Source organism: Tiliqua scincoides, chromosome 1, assembly GCF_035046505.1.
Source record: "Tiliqua scincoides isolate rTilSci1 chromosome 1, rTilSci1.hap2, whole genome shotgun sequence".
Classification (NCBI taxonomy): domain Eukaryota; kingdom Metazoa; phylum Chordata; class Lepidosauria; order Squamata; family Scincidae; genus Tiliqua; species Tiliqua scincoides.
In genome coordinates this window covers 34,031,458-34,054,097 of record NC_089821.1, presented here as the reverse complement: position 1 = coordinate 34,054,097, position 22,640 = coordinate 34,031,458, and the positions used below count along the sequence as shown (strand labels likewise).

Below are 22,640 nucleotides of genomic sequence, written 5' to 3'. Positions count from 1 at the left end.
GGTTTGTAACCTCCAGTGAATTTTAGAAATCTGTCCAGTCACTTTTTAAAGGCATCTCAGCCAGACACTATCATCACATCCTGTGGCAAGCAGTTCCACAGACCCTGGGGAAAGAAATATTTTCTTTTGTTTGTTCTAACTCTCCCAACATTTGATTTTAGTGCATGCCCCCTGGTTCTGGTGTTGTGTGAGAGGGAAAAGAACACTGCTCTGTCCATCCTCTGCAAAATTTTATACGTCTCAATCATGTGTGTCCCCCAGGCGCCTTTTTTCTAGAGAGTTTAGAAAAATTGTCCATATGGAACGGGCCTAATCTCTTAGCTCAGGTTTGACTGTTAGAATCCTTGATTGTGTGGGGAATCTAATTAGTCTTAACTGCAGGTGCTTCGTATTGACACATCCATTCACTCTGGATAAAGTAGTAGAGGGGAAGAGCATGATCCTGTAGCTCCCCCCAGATTTGTTAGTCACAGTTAACAGAATAGCTTCACTGCATGTGTGCCAGCCAACTCAGTGTCATCCCTAATTGATAGTGATAGGAAGGTAAAGCTATTACCATCTTCATATCCTCGGTCCTTTCATCTTGGTACTGTAAGTGTTAGCTATTCATAGTTCTGTAATAGGAGTTTACCAGGTCTGAGATTGGGCCTAGACTGCTCAGCAAGATAGCAGGCCCAAAGTGTGTTCATGTATTTAATTTAGCTAAATTTTGATCACACAGATGTGTGGGACTCTCTCATACTGAGCCAGATCATTTGTTCATCTTGTCTGTTTTATAGGCTGCCCATTGATAAGTATATCCTGAGCTGTTTGTTCCCATTAAAGAAGCAAATAATATAAATCAGGAAAAGGCACAAGAAAGCAACCACAATCAGTAAAACAGCAGAGTAATAGTATGTCCAGAATAATCTCCTCAGACTGGAGATAGTTCTATTACTGGTTGATGGCCCGAATCCAACCAAAAAGGTTGTTGTCTTCAAGAGGAGCTCTATGTAGAGAGCATTGCTAGAATGAAATATCAGGGCTAGGAAGACATTCCAAATAATTGCTAGGAGAGAATACTGAAAACATGTTGTTTTGCAGAATGTGTTTAACAGTTGAGAAACTGGTTCTCCTGCTGCACTCTGTTTAGTTGCAGTCATGCTTCAAAACATTGTTTGAAAACTTTTGTGACAGTTAACCTACTGTGAACAGCATCGTAAAGCACTTTTAGAAAAATGTACCGCTTCTAGTCTTTCACAACCATTCCAGAAAAAGAACCCTCCATAGAATAGTGCAATGTCGAATACTGGGAGAAAAACAAAGCAAGCATTATTGTTTGCTGAAAGCAGAGTAGGAGGAATGAAATCATGGGCTTGTTGTGATAATTTAGCTTCCTGTGGACCAATGTGAGGTGGCTGTAAAGAGGACCAATTCAGTCCTTGGATTTACTAGGGCTGGGGTCCTTGGAAGAGGAAAGTGGTAACCTTTGGCCTATAGAAGTCACTAGTCTGGCCACATCAGGAATACCGTGCCTCATTTTAGTAACCCCTGCTCAAGAAGGATGAATTAAAGATGGGAACAAAGGCAAAAAGGAGCAGCTGAGAAGGGTGCAACAAAACAGGGGCAGGTAATCTCAAGTGGGCTCAGGATAGAATGAGTTACATTTTATGAATGAAAGCATATGATCTCATTTCAGTTGGATTCAACGAAAAGACTCCTCTCTCTGTTCCACTGCCTAATGTTCCCTCTCCCATTTCCCACTACATCTGGGTGATCGCAAACTGTTCTAATCATCCAACATCCTGTTCGTGGTTAAGAAAAGAACCCAGTTAAACTTCCCTTGTGGTTACAACCTTTCCTTAACCCTACCAGAGCTGCTAATACACTTTTATGAGGCACAGATGTTTCACATGGGGAGGGCAGAAGATGTAGTGTGTAGCAGTGCCAGTAGTGGCTGCTCCCCTAGAGTCTGGTTCCATTGCTACCACAATGATGCCCTTCCACAATAGGTCTTGTGGTTGAGTTGTTCGTGCTGTATGAATATTACTCTTCTTTACTGGAGGCAAATTATATGTAAGCAGCAAAAAAAAAAATGTGCAAATGAAGCATATCACATATTTCCCTGCAAAAGGTGGCATCCAGACTGCTGGTGGAAAAATCTCCTTCTGTGAGTGGAAGGAAAGTTTCATGCTCCCACCCAATGAGTCTGTGCAGGAGTGGAAAGCTCTTCTGTTCACAGAAGATTCTCCTGTGGATGACATTTTGTTGTGCCAAAGGTCTGAATGCCACTCATATAGTCTGTTAGAATCTGGAATTGTTGGTTGCCCATTTCCGTTCTTTCCTTTCCAGCACCAAAGGGAAAATAATTGCGAAAAATTTTAGTAGTTCTGATCTCCTTTTTCTAATCATAATTAAAAAAAACCGTAAGGATAAAAACGGCACAATCAGCAAGAGCTAGATTAGTTGTACGATGTTGTTAATACATTTTGCCCACTCCTTTTGGTTTGTCTTCAAAAGCATTCACCAACTGAGAGAAAATGTATCCCAAGAGCATAAGTCACTGAAGGAGAAAGAACTTCAGACTGGACCAAAAGCTTCCCATGGCTATGGTGGGAAGTTTGGTGTGGAACAAGACCGCATGGACAAAGTAAGTGCAGAAGAGTCTGAATGATTGAAACTGAATGCCTGATTGATGTGGGCTTGATTTGTTAAGTACTTAGGATTTCTATCAGTCTTTCTTAGATCTTGCCACCTGTACAAATTAGCTGTCTCTGTTGTTGTCACCAGTTGTCCTTTGCTTTCTTTTTATGGAGCCATTGAGGTAGTGGGTCAGCTTGTTCAACTTAACTCAGCTTTCTGTCCAGCTCTCATTTTTGTCCTGTAGTGTTAGAGCAGTGATGGTAGCTTGTCTTGTGTTGTTTGTTCTTTCTTATCCAGGGAAATTTTAAGAACACTTGCTCAATCAAGAAAACCCCTTACTGGAAACTTTGTGTTGTACTTGTGCTTCATGTGTGCTGGACTTCCTGAGATATGTTAGTGTTGTAGTTCTATGGAAATATGCAGCAACTTTCTTGTTCCCTTGTTAAAGGAACAAAGGAACAATGAGTTTTGAAAAAGAATTTCTCCCTCCATAACAATCTCTTAGATAGGCTCTTATTATATATACTGTGTTTCAGATAATTGTGTTCATCAGTATAATGACAGTCATGCAGTTTTCTTTGTTAATCTCTTGGATTCATCATGGATATAATGAATCTATAGTTCACCATGTTTAAGGCTCATTAAGATCAGAGAAGGAGAATTTAAGCATGTTCTTTAGTCTCTCATTGGGATCAATGGAACATAAACATACTTAACTTTGCCTGGATCCTGTGCCACATTTATTTCTAGTTGTTTTTATACACAAAGATCAGCAACTAAATAAAGCCAACAAAGTCCGCGCCCTAATGTTACATTTGATGAAAGGTAAGAGCACTAGAATGTGTACCTGTAGGATATGTTAGTATGTTACTAGATACTGTAAGTAAATGAGTGTTCTATAGTATGTCTTCCTACTATTAGCAAAACTGAGAAATTCTACAAATTTTATTGCATTTTAAAACTTTAAAGTGCTTGTAAATTTGAGAAGCATTTTAAGATGGCTTTTGGGCAGGCTAAGCTTCTGGTTAGGATTCTGACACAATGTGGATATGCATTAGTAGTGCTACAGGATTCCATGTCAGTGGATCTTGATTCAGAACTGGGATTTCTCATAGGACTGGGGATCCTCCTGAGTTTTGCCCTTTGGGGCTGCATGGCTCCCCTCCTTAAGCGTGGCTAGCATCTGTCTTCAGGGTTGGACTTTTGAACTGTATAGCTTTCTTGTGGATTTTCTTAAATCCTACAAGATTCCTTGAATTTCTGGGCAAGTGCACTAGCAATGTTTGTGGTCAGTGCAGTCATTCCATGCAACTCAGAGCTCTGGTTGTGTATGTATGTAAGGGCTGAATTAGACACAGCTCCCCACCCCACAAAATATCTCTAGTTTTAACTCCCTCTCTCCACTCTGTCGCATCTAGTAGAAATGTCCATGTTGTGATGTCGTCATGTTCTATGTTTCTTTGCTTTTGCTATACATAATTAACTGCTACTAGTGCAGGCAGGGAACCTGCAGGAAAATATAGAATGCTACAAAATTAGTGAATTCTTCTAGATCAGGGGTATCAAATTCATTTCATATAGTGGGCCGTACAGCATTAGTGGTGCCTGTTGAGAGCCAGATGTGACATCATTAAGAAAGTCATTGCCTTACACTCCACAGTTGAGATTATGACCCCAAGATGTCTCATTAAAGACATGCTTGTCTTTTCTTTGAGAAATGATTAGTGAAGTGGTACCTCTGTAGAAGCAGCACTGCTAAAAGGGAGGCCTGCATTCTAATTGGACTCTTTCAGCAGCAACTCCCTCTCTCACCCCTCCTGGACTGTCCCTTCCCCTGTATTGTTCAGGCGAACATTCAGCCTGTGAACCTTACGTTTGATACCCCTGTACTAGATGGTTGTGGCTGGGCAACAAGGAGCCAAATACACTGTTGCTTGTTTGTATTGGTCACACATTTGAAATAGTGATAGTTTGACCCCTTCCTTAATCCAATTTCATATCTACATAATAAGTCTGCATAGGGGGCTGTTTCATGGGCATTGTCAGTTCCTAGGAACTGTTGTCTTTGCTCTTTGCCATAACTTGTGGAAAACAGAAGACTTAAGGATTAGAAGAGCCCTAGGTGATGGGGCGGGGGAGAGAGAGAACCCTACTTAAAAAAACAAGTCTGAGTTTAGATTCAGTTGAGGGGAATCTTGTAGGTTTTCTAGTCCAGTGCATTGTTTGATACAGGAAATTCAAAACTGCATCATCCCCCTAAAGCAGGGCATTTCAAACTGGGGCGTTGCAATACCCCAGCCTGTGGGCTCTGGCCTCTGCCCCCTTAAGGGGTGGGGGCAGCCTGGAGGCAGGGAGGAGGCAGCGGTGCGATCCCCAGGATCGTGCCGCTTAGGGGGCTGCAGGGGCTTGGGTGCACTTACCCAAGCCTCCTGCAGCCTCCACAGGGTGCGGGGAGCCTGGTGCGAACCTTTGGCAGGGCTCCCCACAGCAGTGAAAGTGAAAGCGGAGCGATCGTGCTCCATTTCCGCTTTAGTGGAGGCGGGGCACAATCACCTTTCACCAGCCCCTGCTGCCCCCCCCCCACAAGCACTTACAGCGGCTCAAACTCTCCTTGAGAATTTGAAAACCACTGCCCTAAAGTCATAGTTCCCTTGATCCAATTCTACTTTCCACTTCATCCAATGGGGCTGAGCTAGACAGCTTGGCTTTTTTGAGATTTAAGTTCAAAAATGAAGGCATGACAAAGATAAACCCTTAGTCCTTAGTTAGTCACTCTGTTGGTAATGAGGAAGGTTAGGTTTTTAGCATTAAGTGGGGATGAGGAGATGAGGACAGGAAATAATAATGGCAGGAAACCAGTTCCCAGTTTCGCCAGGGGACATGTTGCTTTCCTGTCTTTTTGTATGTTCACTTCTACTCTGTTGTGATTGTGGTTGAAAATGAAATTTGTGCAGGCTACAAAACACAGCTTTAGTTTTACATTGACATGCTGCAGTTGTCCTCTGATTCTGGTTCAACCTTGCCATGGAGCAAGCTGAAATGGTTGCATGGTTGCATTCACTTAGAGGAGCAGCGAACAGACAAGCTCCCATCCGCCCTCTCCAACCTGCCACTCTGCTGAGGTCTCCGTCTTCTTTCAAATTGGTGCCAGTAAGCCAGAAGAGTGCAGCTGTGGCAGCTTCCTTCACCATCCAGCACTGCTGGAAGAAATCTTGGTGGTGGTGGGGAAAAAAGCTGCCACAGCTTCATGTTGCTTTTCCCTGCCTATGTGGTGGTTTATGAAACATCAGGTAGGCAGTCAGAGGTGTCATGGGATCTGCTCCCTTTCCTTTTTCCCTGCTTCCCTGCGGTGTGGAGCTTCTGTACTCTGCGCCACTTCTGTTTAATGACTAGGAGCTATGGGTGTCAATTCCCAGCATTCACTGCTCCCATTCACTTCAAACAGAAGCAATGCAGAGCAGGGAGGCTCCACACAGCGTTCTTCATAATTAAAGGCAAAGGGTGTGCCCACTTGTTTGCCCACCCATTCTCCCCCTCGTCTGTTAGGGTGCATACACACATGTCAGTGCACGCCAGGGGCAGCATTTGGGGAGGTTCAGGCTGTGTGGGGCATGCACCACCCCTTCTCTGATTCTTAACAATTCATGGTGGACATCTGTGTTAGCAGATTTGAGTTGCTGAGGCAACTATGCAGGATTTGCAGTTGGTGAAGAATTCCCCGAATACATACAGCAAACATAAGATTTGAGGAAGTAGCTAGTTTGGACATTGAGACCATCTCAGCTGATAAAAATAGGAGGTGATTTTCCTAGTATATTACTTTCTTTTTCATCTGATCTAAAGAATGACTTAAATGGGTCAGAGACAAAGTAATATCATTCCAAGTTTAGCGCAAAAAGCAGAAATCGTTAAAAATGTTTTGCTTCTATTTCAGTCTCCTACTCTTCCTCCCTGTTTTCATACTAGAAAGCATACTAGGAAAATCACATGACAGAAAAAGTTAAACCCGGAAATTGTAAAACCAGGCATTAGAAAAGCTTGTCGCTGATAAGGGTTGGTATGTGTTTATATGGTGTCTTTAGCCATACTTAAACAAAAGAGTGCATGCCAAATGTGGGGAAGTTGTTAAAGCTTGATAGAGGCTTTGGGAAAGGAAGAGCAGCTGGTGGTTTCCTGCAGGCTGAACACAACACACACTGAAGGCACAATTGTTACTTGTATGCATTTACAACTGAAAGATGCTTGTCAGTAAGATAAACGACCCACAGTTAGGGTAGCTAACTTTACTATTTTGAAATAGTGTACATTTTGACCTCTGAGTTTACTGTGAGTTAAGGGATAGTTAAGGGATAATCTTTTCTCTTTGACCTTCCTGAATCTCTAGACTATGTGCAGTGTTGTAATGAATAGCTTGACTTACTTTGCATCAGAAGGAGTGAGCTAGTTTGGATCTCAGAATGAAGAGCCCTAAAAGCTGAAGGGCAGTTATTCAAAGAAATTGGTACCTTCCAGTCAGGGCCTTCCTTGTGTTCATGCTGCTGGTTACACCTTTAAGCTTTGACTTGAACAATACATTTATTACTGAATGAATGAAAAAGTCTGGAAGTTTGCAATGCTTACATGACATCCCCAAGTGGAAGAGTTCAGCAGTTCATGTACAAGGAAGCAAATTTTAAGCTGGTCTTTGGCTCATGTAGCTGAACTACAAAAAGGTAGCTGAGGTTGAACCTTCAGTATAGATCAGCAGTAGTTTTGGTGGTTCTAAAGACTCCTAAGAGTAGTTTGGTTCTGCTCTCAGCCAGCTTATTTTGAGGTGGTTCTGTTGTTTCTTTGGGTACCGCAGAAAACTTGTAGATTTCACAGGGAGGGCCCAGGTGCTGTGTTTGTTCACCTTTATACATATTGAGGAATAGGTTGAGTTCAACAGTACTTCTATTTTTTCCCCTCTAGTTAGTAACCAACACATTTTTATTAATATGTCCAGTCACGCATTCTTATGTTAGTCATTTAAGGCACATTAATAACTTAAAAGATAAAAAAGAACCTGCTGTTTTCCATTCTACAAAGGCAATGCTGCTTGGTTGCCTGGAGGCAGTTGTCCATGGCCCCGGGTGAATGGTGATCTGCCAGCTTGGCTCTTTCCTGATTCTTGCTCTTTCCAGCTCTTTCCTGATTCTTGCAACAATCTTCTACAGTTAGCATAGAGATTCTGCTTGTTTTCTACTCCTCTTTCCTTTTTATTTATATTCATTTATAGGTAGGGCTTTCTCCTGATTTAAAGCAATCTTAGTTGATTATGAGTTTGATTTTAAATCTGCATATATTTTAGTTTGTTGGTTTAATCTCACTGTATCCTCAATATAATCCAAATCAGAATATGTATAATGTCTTTTTGTGTTGTATCTTTCAGTCGGCGGTTGGACATGAGTATCAGTCTAAACTTTCTAAGCACTGTTCCCAAGTGGACTCGGTTAAAGGTTTTGGGGGAAAGTTTGGTGTGCAGGTGGATCGGGTTGACCAGGTAAGCCTCCTTGCACTTCTAGAGTTGTTTTCAGTAGTTTTCTCTTGTATTTATTTCAAACAGTCGACAGGATGATTGCTGAAAATCTGATTACTGTGCTTAAATATATTTTTTCCAATCAGTCTCTTTACTTCTATTTCTTGTATTTATACTCTTTTGCAAATAAAGATAAGTATATGCAGGCCTGATGTGAAAGAGAGGCTTTGAAAAGCCCCACAGACTGTATATAGTTTGATTAAAGAAAAGCATAGAAATGTGAACGTCATTCAGAGGTTTGGAATAGTTGTGGCATATTGCAAAACTGAGCCAAGATGTTGAGCCTAGCTGAGTAGACATTCTTGAAACCTGGGGGAGGGGATGGACTTCAATGCAAAGTGACTGGCTGCGAGTTTCTCATGCACTATATGTTCGGACAACAATTGAGAGATAATGACTGACAGAGACATCTTAGGTGAAGTCTGTAACATAGTGTGATGCGGCAAATCAGTAGCTCCCATTTCAACCAGTTGGGATTCTTGTTTTATTTAGAAATACTCTCCTTTAATCATATTAGCTTCACTCAAACCAGCTGTATTTTTTTCCCTTGCAGTCTGCTGTGGGATTTGAATACCAAGGAAAAACAGAGAAACATGCTTCTCAGAAAGGTAAAATAGTTGGTGGAATGTGTGTTGGTTTCCATCCCACCCTTGCACAAGAAATGCTACACTCCAATGTTCCTTACCATGAAGATTTATGAGGTAGGACTGTTCGATTTGTCATTCTGTACAGCGGCTAGCAACTGATATAGTTTACCTTTCTACTAATAAACCCTAGCTAGTTTATTTCAGGGTGGTAAATACACAACCCTCATCTTGGGAGTGTTTTGTTCAGAGGACCTCCCCCCATAATTTTTAGAGGACCCAGCTCTAAATTTAACAAACGACCCAGCTATTGCACTCCCCATTAGACTTGTTGCCCCTTAAACTACTGTGTTGCATTCCATGCCAATTCCTTTCCATCCTCTGCTGTCTTTTGTGAGTAAACTGGCTTCCACCCACCTGCAACTTGAGTAGTCAATCGTAGGCAGTGATCCTTATCAGCTGTATGACTGTGCAACTCAAAACTAAGCTCTGCACAGCTTGGAGTTTGATTTTCATAGGAGTCTGGTGAGTATGTATGACGTCATCACCAAACACCCAGAGGCACCACTGTGTAGACACAGAAGGGGTCTGTGCGGTGGCACGATCCCCTTACAGGGAACACTGGTCTTGGGCGTTCAGCCCTAAGTTGCTCTAAGGGTGAGCTCCCACATGAAATATATAGTATCAGATTTACTAGTTTAAGGATGGAGGCAGGCAGACAAAGACTTCAGTGGTGGCTCAAGATTCCTCAAGGCCCAGAACTCAGTTCTTGGGTTCAAGATTAAATTGCATGCATAGGCACACACAGACCCATAAACAGAGCAAGAGAATTCACGAATGGGGCATTTTCTTTTTTGAATGCTTCAGAACAACTGCATCGATGGTATCAATACAGGATAAACAGTTACCTTTTTTGTGTTTTTTGTCCTTAATCAAAATGTTTTGGTATGTGTGCCTAATCCATGGTTCCATACAACCACGTTTGTTGCAATAAGCTGTAAAACTAGTGAGTTGCCTGGAGACAAAGATGCTCCTACAGAATAATCACTTGTGGTCTGGAAGGGAGGAGAAGAATTATTTGCTTCCCCAGTACCCCTGCAGTAACTGATGATCAAAATTCATAAGACTACTAGCTTTGGATATGTGCTTAGTTAGAGCTCGATCCTGAGCTCGGGACTCCGGCTTTGTGCCGGAGCACACTGTTGCAAACGTACTATAAGGCACGCCTGCGAGGCTTACCACTGGGCCAGCACCTGTGCTAGCCCAGCGCTAGCTGAGCCGTGGACCGCCAAGCCGTGGCACAGTAAACAGGGGTGGGGAGGAGGCATGCCAGGGAAGGGAGCGAGGAGGCAGTAAGCGGGTCCAGTGGAGCTCCGCTTCCCCAGATTCGCCCTACACGAATGCCTTTACTTTACGGTAAAGTGAGTAGCCCCATTGCAGGGCTACTTCCCTTACCTGGGAGAAAGGGATGAAAGTCCCCTTCTCCTGAGTTGCTGCCCACGGCAGGCTGAGGTGCACAGGATGCGGCGGGAGCAGTTCTTGGCGCCGCTGCAGCCGTGTGCCCTGGACAGCTCAGGATTGGGCTGTCGGGCAACACAGATTGCTGTGCCATCTTGGGAAGATCCTTCCAAATGGAGCCAAGGTGGGGAGTATATGGCAAGGATAAGATGCCATAGTTTGTGTGTACTAATTGTGCAATAATATAATGCTAGTAGCTTTGGTCCACGCTCCAGAGAGCTTTGGTAAATCCCAGGGCTTTATGTGCCCGGCAGAACTTCTGGCTGTATCGTATACCACATTTGAGAGTTCTCCCAGTTTCAAGAGTGGCTTGTTGTGTGACTGCTATTTACATGTCAGAAGTCCTGCTGGATATTTAGAATTGGCTGAACTTCTCAACACCAAATTGGGAAGGAATAGCCATTTGTGCCTTGCATAGAGTGGTAGTCGGGCTCTTTGCAACATAATGCTCAGAGCTCTCTGCTTTAACATGTAGTCACGTGAGCACTTTCACAAGGCAATGTCACATGGTAGTTAATTAATGCACAGACATTTTGGAGATGCATCTGTGAATAAGGCCCACAAAACAGGGAGGTGCAGCAGCTCAGTGACACAGCACATGTTTCCATTGTAGAAGGTCCCAGGTATCTCCCAGTAAGGCTGGGAAAGACCCCTGTCTTAACTGTGAAGAAGTGCTGCCCAGTCAGTGCAGATCATACCAAAGCAGATGGACCTAAAGTCTAACTCTGTGTATGGCAAGCTTACATATTTGTTTAAATTCAGGATTTTAATAATATAATATTATTTTCACAAGCATATTGAGGAAATGTACTCTCTATGTAACATTTCCAACCAGCCCCATAGGCCTTTTAAAGCAATGTATAGGTTCCAAATGTTGCATCAGAAATGACCTAAGAAAAGACCTTTTGGCTTGTGCTTGTGTGCATGGAAATGACTGTTGAGGCCCATGGTAGCCATGAGCAAAAACTGTGTGAGAGGATCTTGAGCTACATTGATCACTGAATGAAGCTTGCTAGAAGAACTTGGTTCCAGGCACAGCTTCTTTCTCTCCTGCAAGAATGTTCCTGTAGCCATATAATGCCATATAATGCCAACTATCTATCCTGTAACCACTCTTTCGTATATAATATTATAAGAAAGGATGGCAAAGAGCATCTTTCCATTTCATGTTTGTTTAATGCAGAGATCATAATTGAAGGTAGTGATGGAGTATAAAATCATGGAATGGTACGTATGGCTTGAGCCTGAATACAGAAGTATAATCATGTGGGCCGTACATTGAAGGAAAAGCTATGTATCAAGACAGTCTGACCCAAATTTAATCTTGCTTCGCTTTCTGTTCCCAGACTATTCAAGTGGATTTGGTGGTAAATATGGAGTTCAGGCTGACAGAGTAGACAAGAGTGCAGTTGGATTTGATTACCAAGGGAAAACAGAGAAGCATGAATCACAGAAAGGTTAGTTGCAATCATTGCCTTGTGTCTGTTTTGATTTGGTACCTTGTGCTACAGAAGTACATTTGTAAACATTCTCTTTTTTTTTTTTCTTGCCAAATTTTTGCAGAGGCTTGTCTCTTCATATGCCTCAAACTCATTGACTGGTTTGCCTCATTGTAGAAGTGATGTTCATTGTGTAACTAGGCCAGAGAGCTAGGATCTTTGCATTTAGTCTTGCTCTACTGTACAGGTGAAATGTGCCACTTGGTGGGTGTTTCAAGAGGTATGGCCTTCTGCTTAACCATAATGGGACACACTAGAAAGTTGCCTGAGCCACATGACAAGTTGCACACCTCTGTCCTAGATATGTCCTAGTCACCATGAATACTTTCTTGTCTCCAGTGTAGGACTGAGTACATCACAGTTAAGCAGCATGAAGTGGGTTGTAGGGTCATGTGCTCCCTTCCCTCTAGAATTCCTCATGCCCTTCCTCCACTGTCCTTATCCACAGTTTAGTATTACACTGGCGGCAGAGTTAAGGCCAACCTGAGTTCCCATTTAAGTAGGATTTGAAACCAGCTTGAAGCCAAATTGTAAAAGAACGTGCTTTAACGTGCTTTAAGTAGGCAGTGGGAGATTGCACTCTAGAAGAGCACGAGTGGGCAGAGAGAGTCTGGGAACCGTCAGCCTGCTCCTAAGAACTTATTGATGGTCCTGTGTTATCATTTGATGACTCACAGCTGAAATGTGCAAATACTTCTGTTGCATTTGAGAGGATACTGCATGATATGAAAGATCAGTCTGGAGTGGTTGACCTGTGAAGGCTCTTTCACACAGTATCACTTGAAGTTTTGGTTAGTGAAGAATATGCATGACTTCTAGTCCAGGAACTAAAGACAAAACTAGTCTAGTGTCTAACTTTGTACTAGTATGAATTATTTGTTTTTATGCTTCCATCCTCAGATTATTCCAAAGGTTTTGGTGGTAAATATGGTGTTGACAAGGACAAAGTGGACAAGAGTGCTGTTGGCTTTGAGTATCAAGGCAAAACTGAAAAACATGAATCACAGAAAGGTTCTTATTTTTATTTTAATTCAGTGGCATTCTGTGTGAGTGACCTTCTTTAAACAGTTCCTGTTAGAGTACTCCGATATTCTTGCATAAATTGAGGCCTTTGACTTTTAGAAACATAATTGTTTTTTGAAAAATTTCCTTTCCTTTCAAAATGTCTGCTCTGTCTTTTCTCCTCAAAGCATGTGCATAAGGTCACCAATGAATTTGCTTACTGAGGGTGTTTTGAAGTATAGGTTTTGACTCTGCACACCATACAGGGTCCTTCATTCTCTGCACATACTTCAGGCTGACATTTTATTTCTTGGGTCCAGTAGAATATATTTACTCTACTGGATGATGCAACTGCTAACTGCCGCTGTTGCAAAGGCTAGTAGCCTTTCAGAACAATCCCATGCATGTCTGCACAGAAATAAGTTCCGTTATGTTCAGTGGAGCTTACTCCTGGGAAGGGGGGAAAAGACTTTTAGCCATTGTCTTCTAGTATGAACACCTGTCTGTGACATACTTGCAATGCATTGAAGAAATTTCATTTAAGACACTGAATCTAGATTCTGGTGGCTGCTTCTAGTATTGCCATACGGGGAACCGATGATGCAGCTTTGCATGTGGGTCGACTGAATTCAACCACAGCATTGCAAAAACACACTCAAAAATCTTCCCCCAGTCCAGGAAAGGATTTGCAATGGTATAGTTGGAATTGGCCAAACCACATGGGGAGCTGAATTGTGTGCGATGCAGCACCTGTGTGCCTGGCATTGGGCCCTTGTGTGGATTTGGCCTCGGAAACACTGCTACGATCTTTGCAGCCTGCTCCTGAGGGCTCTGTGAAGTTGAGCGTTCGGGTCGAGCTCGCAAAATTAAAAATCAATCTTAAGCATGTTAAGTCAAATAAACCTTATTGAGTTCATTGAGAGTTACTCCTTAATAAACATGTTTAGGACTGTAGCCTTAATGCACTAATATTTTCCTGCCTTTCTTCTACTAACCTACCCAGTGAGTAGTTATTAATATTTATACAGTGAATCCTTGTTTTAATGAACTGATGGGGGGAGGGGTCTCCATTAATGCTGAAAGTCTGTTAAATCTGAATGCCGATCTGATTGTTTTATAATATATATTGTATCAATAGAAACACGACAGTAAACAGTAAATACCATCTGATAACAAATCAAACGTTGTAAAACAGTACATACAGGTATAACCTAATCATCCACGGATTTTTCACCTGTGGTTTTATCGCAACGTGATGAGAAGAGCCCTTTAAATTAAAGGAAAAAAGTCGTTTTAACAATAGCCTCGTTAATGCAAGAGAGGGCAGCCGGCTGACAGTCCATCAATCATTCTCTCTCCAGGCACTTAGAACAGCTTCACTCCAAGGCAAATGATCCCTCCCTTCCCGCTGAGCATGTGAAAGAAGGTTAAATGGCAGTGATTATCACTTCCTCCATTCTTTCCCCCCACACTGTGGCTCCTGGTGAAGGGAGGAATTGCTGCTTTGGAGTGAAGCCTTTCTAAGTGCCTGGAGAGAGACTGATTATCTGCTTGATGCATTTTTTTAAAATGGATTTGCTTTAGCGCTATTTTTGCTGTCCACGTGAGTTCTGGGAATGGAACCCTTGCAAATAATGAGACTCAACCTGTATTTTAAAGTAATATCACCTACCTGTTATAGCAGAGTTAATTATGCTCTGATTGGGATGACATAGAACAGTTTTTATTATGAGTCTAAAGAATATCCCCACTTGCATCTTTCTGTCCAGCTTTTGGAATAGTCAGAATCGCTGACCTCAAAGCCCTCAGCATCAAAATCAGGATCAGCCTCATACAAAAGTTTCTTCCAGTCATTAGTCAAAGTTTATATTTTTTCCTGTTTTTTAGCAAAGTGGAAGATCATGGGCCTCAAGTAGTAATTTCTAAGGTTCTGTGAGTTCACTGTTATCAGTCTCTTTATCTCCTACATCCTCCAACTATCACCTCCATCACAACTATCTCTGAATTTCTTTTGATAGAATCTCTTCGAAGTGAGAATGATCCCCTGATCATAGACTGGATAAGGAAATAATTCTGCTGTCAGCACTGCACAACTTACCTATTCCTGGATGTGCAGAAACATTATCTAAAACTAGGATAGCTGTAATATTATCTGCAGCCTCTTTGGGACCTTTATTTGGTGCCTGTGTATTTCAGTGCCTGTTGCTAAATATTTTCTTCTGTGAAATCACACTTTCTTAGTGGTATAATAAATCCCTGGAAGCTCTCATGCTTTCCTATGAGGTTTGTGATTGGCATGATTTACCAAGCGCGACAGGTTTCAGTCGATGTCCCCCATCTGCTTTGGCACAGGACAATGACATGATTTTTTCCTTACTTACCTTGCAGTCTTCATGTTTGTAGGCCTGCATGTTTTCAGGGAGCAGCTGCCAAAATAAGCCTCTCTCATCAGTACTGTAAATCTGAGATGAAATCATTCTTTCTTGTGAGTTCATTTTAAGTTTTTTTTTTTTTTTATGGCTCTGTTGCCTATTTTGGGGCACTGAAAGCTTCACCAAATGTTGTCCTTTTCACTGTGCCACACCCATTACAGAAATGCCAAAGCCACCTATTGCCAGCTTTAACGTTGATTTTTATGTGCTTCTCTAGCGTATCCTCAGTGGAGCAAGTTCAACCCCGTGCATGTTTACACAGCATGAGTGTTGCCACAAAACCACTTACACAAAGCATGTTCAAAGTTTTAACTGTGTACTACTTCCATATACTTCCTACTACAAAGGGGCCCCTATGTCTGCAGATTCACTTATCAACAGATGCAGGGTCCCCCTGCACCCTCCAGAGCTCCCCTCACCTCTGGAGGCTCTTCTGAGCCCCACAGAGACTGTGCACATTCACCTGCAGCCTCTGCGGGTCTCAGAATGGCTGTTTCAGCCCAAAAAGTCACTTCGGTATTTTCACGCCCCAGAAAAATTGGAAGTGACATTTTTATGCCTTTAAATGCCTCCTAATGCCTTTTTAAAGGCATAAAATGGCACTTCTGGTTTTCCCTGGGCATGCCTGTACTAACCTATGAAGCACTTGCACTGATGTAAACTGGTTAAGCTTTTCCCTGCTGCTATGAATGTCAGGCACAGTTTGTTTCATAATCCCACATTCTTCTTGCATGTAGGCAACTGAAACACCAGTTTTCAACTTCCTAATTAACTCAAGCTTTTGTTTAATGCTCAAATTTATTATTTACTTTTTTCACCATCATTTTTAGAGGTTGCTACATGAACATAGCCTCTCAGTTACACATCACAGCTTATCAGTGCTTGCACAAAACACCATGTAGAACCAGACATAAAGCAATAACATTTTCAATGACTGGACAGCCATCTGCATCGGTGGACAGTGTCCAGTATTGTCAGCAACAGAGTGGATGTTTGGCCCTGGTGGAAATCCTCAAATTGTTCCAAAGTCTGTTAAATTGAGGTTCATTAAATAGACGGTTCACTGTATACTACTTTCCAAGAAAAGTTCTTAGGGCAGTTTGCATAGCAAAGTAATGAGAAAATGGCTCTCTATCCCAAACAGCCTTACAATGTTTCAAAATGTAATTCCAGCTCTTCGTCCTTTTGATAATGGTCTGATAACCTCTGCGACAATAACACAGACCTATACACATTTTATTGTCTTACAAGGTAGTCCTATTCCTGGGTATATTTGGGGTGCTGCTTCCAAAAATGACATCGGTTTTGCCCCATCATGTCTAGTTTTGGATATACGGCATAGCCTCATTAATGAATGGTTGAAGCAGCTTCCTCATTAGGAAGCCTATGTCATGGCTTCCTCACAAGGAAGCTGCTTGGACCATTCACTAATGAGGCTATGCTACATCTCCAAAACTAGCAAAAAAAATTTATCCCTCAATTTTGCTGGCTTATGTGCTGTAACGGTTTACAATTCTGTGTACACAGATTACACAAAAGGCTTTGGTGGAAAGTTTGGTGTACAGACGGACAGGCAGGACAAGTGTGCGCTTGGCTGGGATCACCAGGAAAAAATACAGCTGCATGAATCTCAAAAAGGTATTTGAAGCACTTATCCAACACCAAGGATGGATGAGTAAAGCACACTGAGGTGCAATGGGTGGTGGTGGTTGTGTCCCATGCTGTGGGTTGTTTCAGTTTTAGAAGCAAGGCATTTACACCCCATGTTTATCTGCATTTTGGAGGGATTAGTCAAAATTACAGCATCCATAAAAGAATGACTGTGGTGAAATAAAATGTTAGCAGAGAATTGTTTAGATTTAAAGTACTTCTGCTTGTGCATAGGGTGTACAAGTGGTATGCTGTTTGCCCCAGCTGCACCTGCCTTGCCTTGCCTTATGGATGATCTCTCAACATTCTGGAGTGGTTTTTAGCAGCATTGCAGTTCAGGGGGACAGACTGGGTAACTTGGGAAGATCTCTTCTTGACCAGCCCTACAGAAACAAATATGAGAATGATGGCTAATCCAAATTTCCTCGCCACATGCATGTTTTAAAAATACAAGACTGTACAGGCCTTCTGAGAATTAGAGTGGGTGGGATGAAATTAGTGGAAGTGCTCTTTAGAACATCTGCAGCTATTCTTAGTAGCCTTCAACAGGGTGCCTATGTCTGTTGCTCAGTTCTTTTCCCTGTCTGTTGCATAAATAATAGCCATTGGTAACTGGTCAAAGAATGAGATCACTCTCCAGTCCTTTTTTGCCTGGAGATACCTACTCACAACCATTCTAGCACAATGCTTCCCAAAGTGAATTGATGACACATTTAGTGCATGATAGGTTGCGGAGAATCGGTTGTCGCAACCATTTTGTCGTGACCTGAGCTGCAGCGAGGAACAAGCCAATTCATATATGGAAAAAATATTTGTGAATGAGCAGCTTTTGCAATGCTGCAATTTGCAGCAGACACATTTAATGTGTGCTGCAAATCATCATTGAATCATGGTAATATAAACAGAAACTGAATGGACGCTGGAACTCCCAACACGTTCGTTATGTCTGTTCTTCGTAGTTACTTGATCTAATGTCAATATGTGTATAATGTGTGCTCTGAGACATAGTCTTTATGTGGAGACCTCTGAGAGGGAATTGGCTTTGACTTCTGTGAGTATGAAAGTAGTTTCTGAGCCATACTACCTATTCCAAAATAAACATTACATAGAATTGTATTGATTCAGGCCACTGAGTGATGAGACAAGAGAATTTGCATATCTGAGTCTAATGACCTAGGACTCTTTAGATCTGCTGCTAAAGAGCTTGTCTTTTGGTTCCTGTGTGCTGAATCTAAATATGTTCCTCTGTTTTTGTTTTTTTCTCCCTTGTCTCCTCTTGGTTTCTCTTCCTTATTACATACCATGGATTTCTCAGACTATAAAAGTGGTTTCGGAGGGAAATTCGGTGTTCAAACAGAGAGGCAGGACCCATCTGCGGTGGGGTTTGACTACAAGGAGAAACTAGCGAAGCACGAGTCACAACAAGGCAGAGTTTCCCATTGTAACTCTCATCCAGTGCAGCCACTTCTAACACAGGCTGAAGTTGCTCACTTTGAGAGGCTTGCATGTGTCACAGGAAAGCCAAGGCCAAATTTTTCCCACTGAAATCCAGGCCATGCAGATTTCTAGCTGTCGCCTTCTAATTGAGCTTGAATGAGTTAAGCAAGTTGCAGCCACCCTTTCTGGCAAGTGCACCGTAAACCAGCAGTAAGGTAGTGTCAGTAGGGTGCGCTATACAGTGTGTCTAGAACACGCCCATTCCTTGGTATGGTGTTGCCTGTAGCCCACTTAACTTGACTTTTTGCCATAGACAGGCCAATGCGTTCCCCTGCCACGCTCAGGAATGCCACTTGAGGCATCTATGAACATAGCGATTGTGGTGTCAGATTCTTCAGTTTTTAACAAGGAACTACAATTCTAGGTGTATTTGGATTTGTATTCCACTTTTTTTGGTTGTAGCAACTTTTACAATGTTATTCTTTCAATGTGCTTTTGATTTTGTTAGCTGTCTTGGGCTTGTTTTAACAAAACAAAAAAAAGGTGGAATACAAATCCAAACACACCTAGAATTGTAGTTCCTTGTTAAAAACTGAAGAATCTGACACCTTAACCGCTATGTTCATCTTTCTGCCTGATCTTCCTCAAGAGTGAGGCCTGTTCTTTGCTGAACTTGATGGTTTCTCTTTTGGCACTGGCTACAGCAACAGGAGAATTGGGGGAGATCAGTCTTTTCTGCTTGCCCTCTCAGGTGACCCTGCTGCACTACTCTGCTTCTCTGCACAGGCTGTAATGACCTGGTAAATGTTGCCTCTGCCTTCCAGATGGCTGATGTCTTTGATGCATGGTACTAGCAGTCCTTAATTCTATGACTGATGGGCCAGGCTGGTCTTTTTGTGGCAATGTTCTTCCTGGAAGGAACTTCCCAATAACCTGAATTCCTTTTATTGTCAACACACATTGATTGACTGTGCTTTGAAATGGAATTATGAGAGTCTCTTTTAAATGCAGTTGTTGAACCAGCATAAGAGCAACATTATGAGATGCTTGCTCACCAGCTTCTGCCTCTGACCTTACACAAGTCTCCAGTCAGGCTGCTTTAAAAAAAAATAATCATGTGTTGTCTTCCACGATGTATAAAAAAAAATCAGGTTAGAACTGCAACATAAAATTAGCATAGTCATATGCATTTTCTGATGGAAAGTATATTCTGATCTGGCATCTTGAAAGCATTACAAAAAAGACAAAGAACGGTTTCATGCAATTAGTTTGTCAAAATCAAAACATTTGAAATGTAGCTTAGAAGATGGTGCAGTTTTTTTTCTGGCACAAATAGATGAGCTGTCTCCCCCCCACCCCCAAGAATCTCCTTCTTGCAAGTAACCATGAAACAAAACAAATAAAACATGCAAAAACATTTAGATTTATTTTAACCCCATGAATTCTGCTATAGTCTGTGTCTTTGTAGCAATTTGTCTGTCCAGTGTTCAGTTGTAGTTAGTAATCACTACAAATGAAAAATATAGTCAGTGTTTCTGTGTCTTTATGGCATTTAATGTACTTATTATTAAAATGTTAAATTCTCAAAGTGGCACTTGGTAACCTGAAATTTTAAGCCTCTTGAGAGTATAAAATGTCCTCCTTTGCAAACCTCACGTAGAGTAATTCAAGGCTGTGCTATAGAAGTGGTGTGTCCTAGGTCTGGTGGGAATGGGTGATCACCTTTTCTTTTGCTTGGTTCCTACCAACAGCCATCTATTTAATTTCAGCCAATGAATGTGGAAGCATGACTCTGATCCACTCTATCTTGCACATATCTGCTGATATTTCTTCTGAAGCATTCAGTTATTTGCATCCAGTTATTTTGCCCTTTTCTTTTGGCTGCAGTCACTGGGGAGACAGTGCATGTAGTACCCTTTTGTCTATATTAAAAGCTCAAAGGAGAACACACAAAAAATCAACAATGAACATTTTATCCTATTTTTAGACTACTCGAAAGGATTTGGTGGAAAATACGGTGTACAGAAAGATCGGATGGATAAGGTATGATTGCCTGCTTCTGGGTTAATAACAGTGCAACCCTATGTATGTTTAATTGGAACTAAGCCCCACAGTGTTCAGTAGGACTTACTAGAACAGGGGTGCCCAAACCCTGGCCCGGGGGCCACTTGTGGCCCTCAGGGGCTCCCAATCTGGCCCTTGGGGAGCCCCCAGTCTCCAATGAGCCTCTGGCCCTATGGAGACTTGCTGGAGCCCATGCTGGCCCAACTCAACTGCTCTCAGCATGAGGACGACTGTTCAACCTCTCACCTGAGCTGTGGGATGAGGGCCTCCTCCACTACTTGCTGTTTCACGTCTGTGATGCTTCAGTGGCAGCGAAGGAAAGGCTAGCCTTGCTTTATGCAATGTTTGGACACCTCTGTACTAGAAGGAGAGAACAAATAATAGCCATGTGATTCATGGATATGTGAAAGAAGTTACACGAGATAAAATTCAGCAGTGGTGGATATAGGAACAAAATGATTCATGGTCTGTAGCCATGGGATGGCATTTTGTCCTTTGTGAGTGTGTGTGGTGAAGACCCCTCTTCCTTTTGCAGAATTAAAGCTACTGTACTCTCTCTTGGGAGGAGAACTTAATCACTTTTGCGTTGTCTTGTGTGTGTTTTGATGTGTGAAAGCACAGGGTGAGAACAATTTGAACTGTTGGCTTGGTGGAAATTTGCCCTTGAGTTTCATTATACATATATCATATAAATTGGCATTTGTGAACATCCATCCTATGCATGGAAAACGTACATAAGGAAGAAAATGGTTGTGCTTCTTGTCCAATTAAACACTAGTTTTTAGCTCTTTATGCTAACCTGATCTTCATTTGTCTCTTATTGATAGAATGCATCAAGTTTTGAAGATATTGAGAAATTGTCCTCAACGTACCAGAAGACCAAGCCAGTGGAAGCTGGTGAGATTGCATTTTGAATTTAAGAATCTTTCTCTTCTAGTGCTTCTTGACGGTTCACCTTTCCTTGGGACCTTGAAGGTCACCAGGCACTCATGATGCCTACATAAACATCCTGAGAACATATAAAGCAGGTTATTCTTGCAGTAATGAAGCCAAAGCAAGGCAGATAATCTAGTTTAAGTGATTTGTGACTTGTGCTCACAGAGGTAGATGGCCTTTACTACATTTGAATGTATCTGTTTACCCTTAACCACATTTCTGGAACTGTTCTTATATTCCTAATTTTAAGTCTAATTAAATTTGAACTTTCAGTCAGTTGTAGTAATGGTAGCATCTGTTCTGAGTTGTAAAGTGAGTTGTGCTCTTTAGTGCATTATGTTACTAGGACCTTATAAGTGTAAAAAGTTATGTGTATTAGTTTCAGTCGGGTATCATAGAGACTTGTTTGTAAGAAAATTCCCTGAAATGAATGCCTCAATTTTATAGCAAACACCAAAACAAGCAACATCAGAGCTAACTTTGAAAACCTAGCTAAAGAAAAGGAACAAGAAGATAGAAAGAGGGCAGAAGCTGAAAAAGCCCAAAGGCTGGCCCAGGAGAGACGAGAACAAGAAGAAGCCAGGCAGAAAGAAGTAAGTAAAATGCACTTTCTTTTGTCCCCCACCCCTCCCCACCAGCCCCTTTGGTTCAACTTGGTTCTTGTGGGTAGGCAGCTGAGCTTGAATGAAATGTTTAGAATTTGTCTCTTATTTAGGTGGTAAATCTCTAAGACTGAAAATTTAGGGGGGAGAGCTATCTCTCCATGTGTGTGGGTGTATATTAAGTATGACATGACATAGGAGTGCGATTGGAACTCGGTATCTCTCTTGCCCCCACCCCAGCTGCTTTTTGGAAAAGGTAGTGTGGATCAAAGCCTGGTGGTGGTGGGATAACCTTTATCCTCTCATCATAGCCCCAGTCCAAATCATATTACATACTCCCCCCCCCCCCCATAAAATTGCTGTGGCTGTAGAGCGAAAACCTTCCAATGAGCAGAAGAATTGTATCTATACATTTGTTTTTTCATCTTCACAGCTAATAGCAATTTCGGGATGGTTGGGTCATTTAAGTCAGAGAACTGGCACATGGCAAAGGGCTAAATGTCCTTCCCCCTTGCACTGTCTCGAATCCTAAGGGGGAGGGGCTTTGAAAAAAGAACCATGCTGTGAGTCCCAATTACAGTACTTTCATGTAGTATCTAATTTGGTGGTGAGATAGCAATATTTCTTGCAATTGCAGCAATACACACAGTTGACACTGCTCATAATAATGCTTAGCACCAGTGGCATAGCTGGGGGGAGTACATTGCTCCAGGTACCACACCTTGAGGGGGGTCTCT

General features: G+C 42.1%; 1 protein-coding gene across 1 annotated transcript in view; it reads left to right on the top strand.

The window, feature by feature from the left end:
• Positions 1-22,640, top strand: part of CTTN (cortactin) — a 35,401-nt gene that overhangs the window by 5,901 nt on the left and 6,860 nt on the right. The window contains exons 4-12 of the mRNA XM_066636567.1: positions 2,500-2,629; positions 8,033-8,143; positions 8,733-8,787; positions 11,628-11,738; positions 12,681-12,791; positions 16,742-16,852; positions 20,289-20,344; positions 21,193-21,262; positions 21,749-21,894. Of these exons, the coding sequence (XP_066492664.1) occupies positions 2,500-2,629; positions 8,033-8,143; positions 8,733-8,787; positions 11,628-11,738; positions 12,681-12,791; positions 16,742-16,852; positions 20,289-20,344; positions 21,193-21,262; positions 21,749-21,894 (901 nt within the window). The remainder of the gene's footprint in view (positions 1-2,499; positions 2,630-8,032; positions 8,144-8,732; positions 8,788-11,627; positions 11,739-12,680; positions 12,792-16,741; positions 16,853-20,288; positions 20,345-21,192; positions 21,263-21,748; positions 21,895-22,640) is intronic.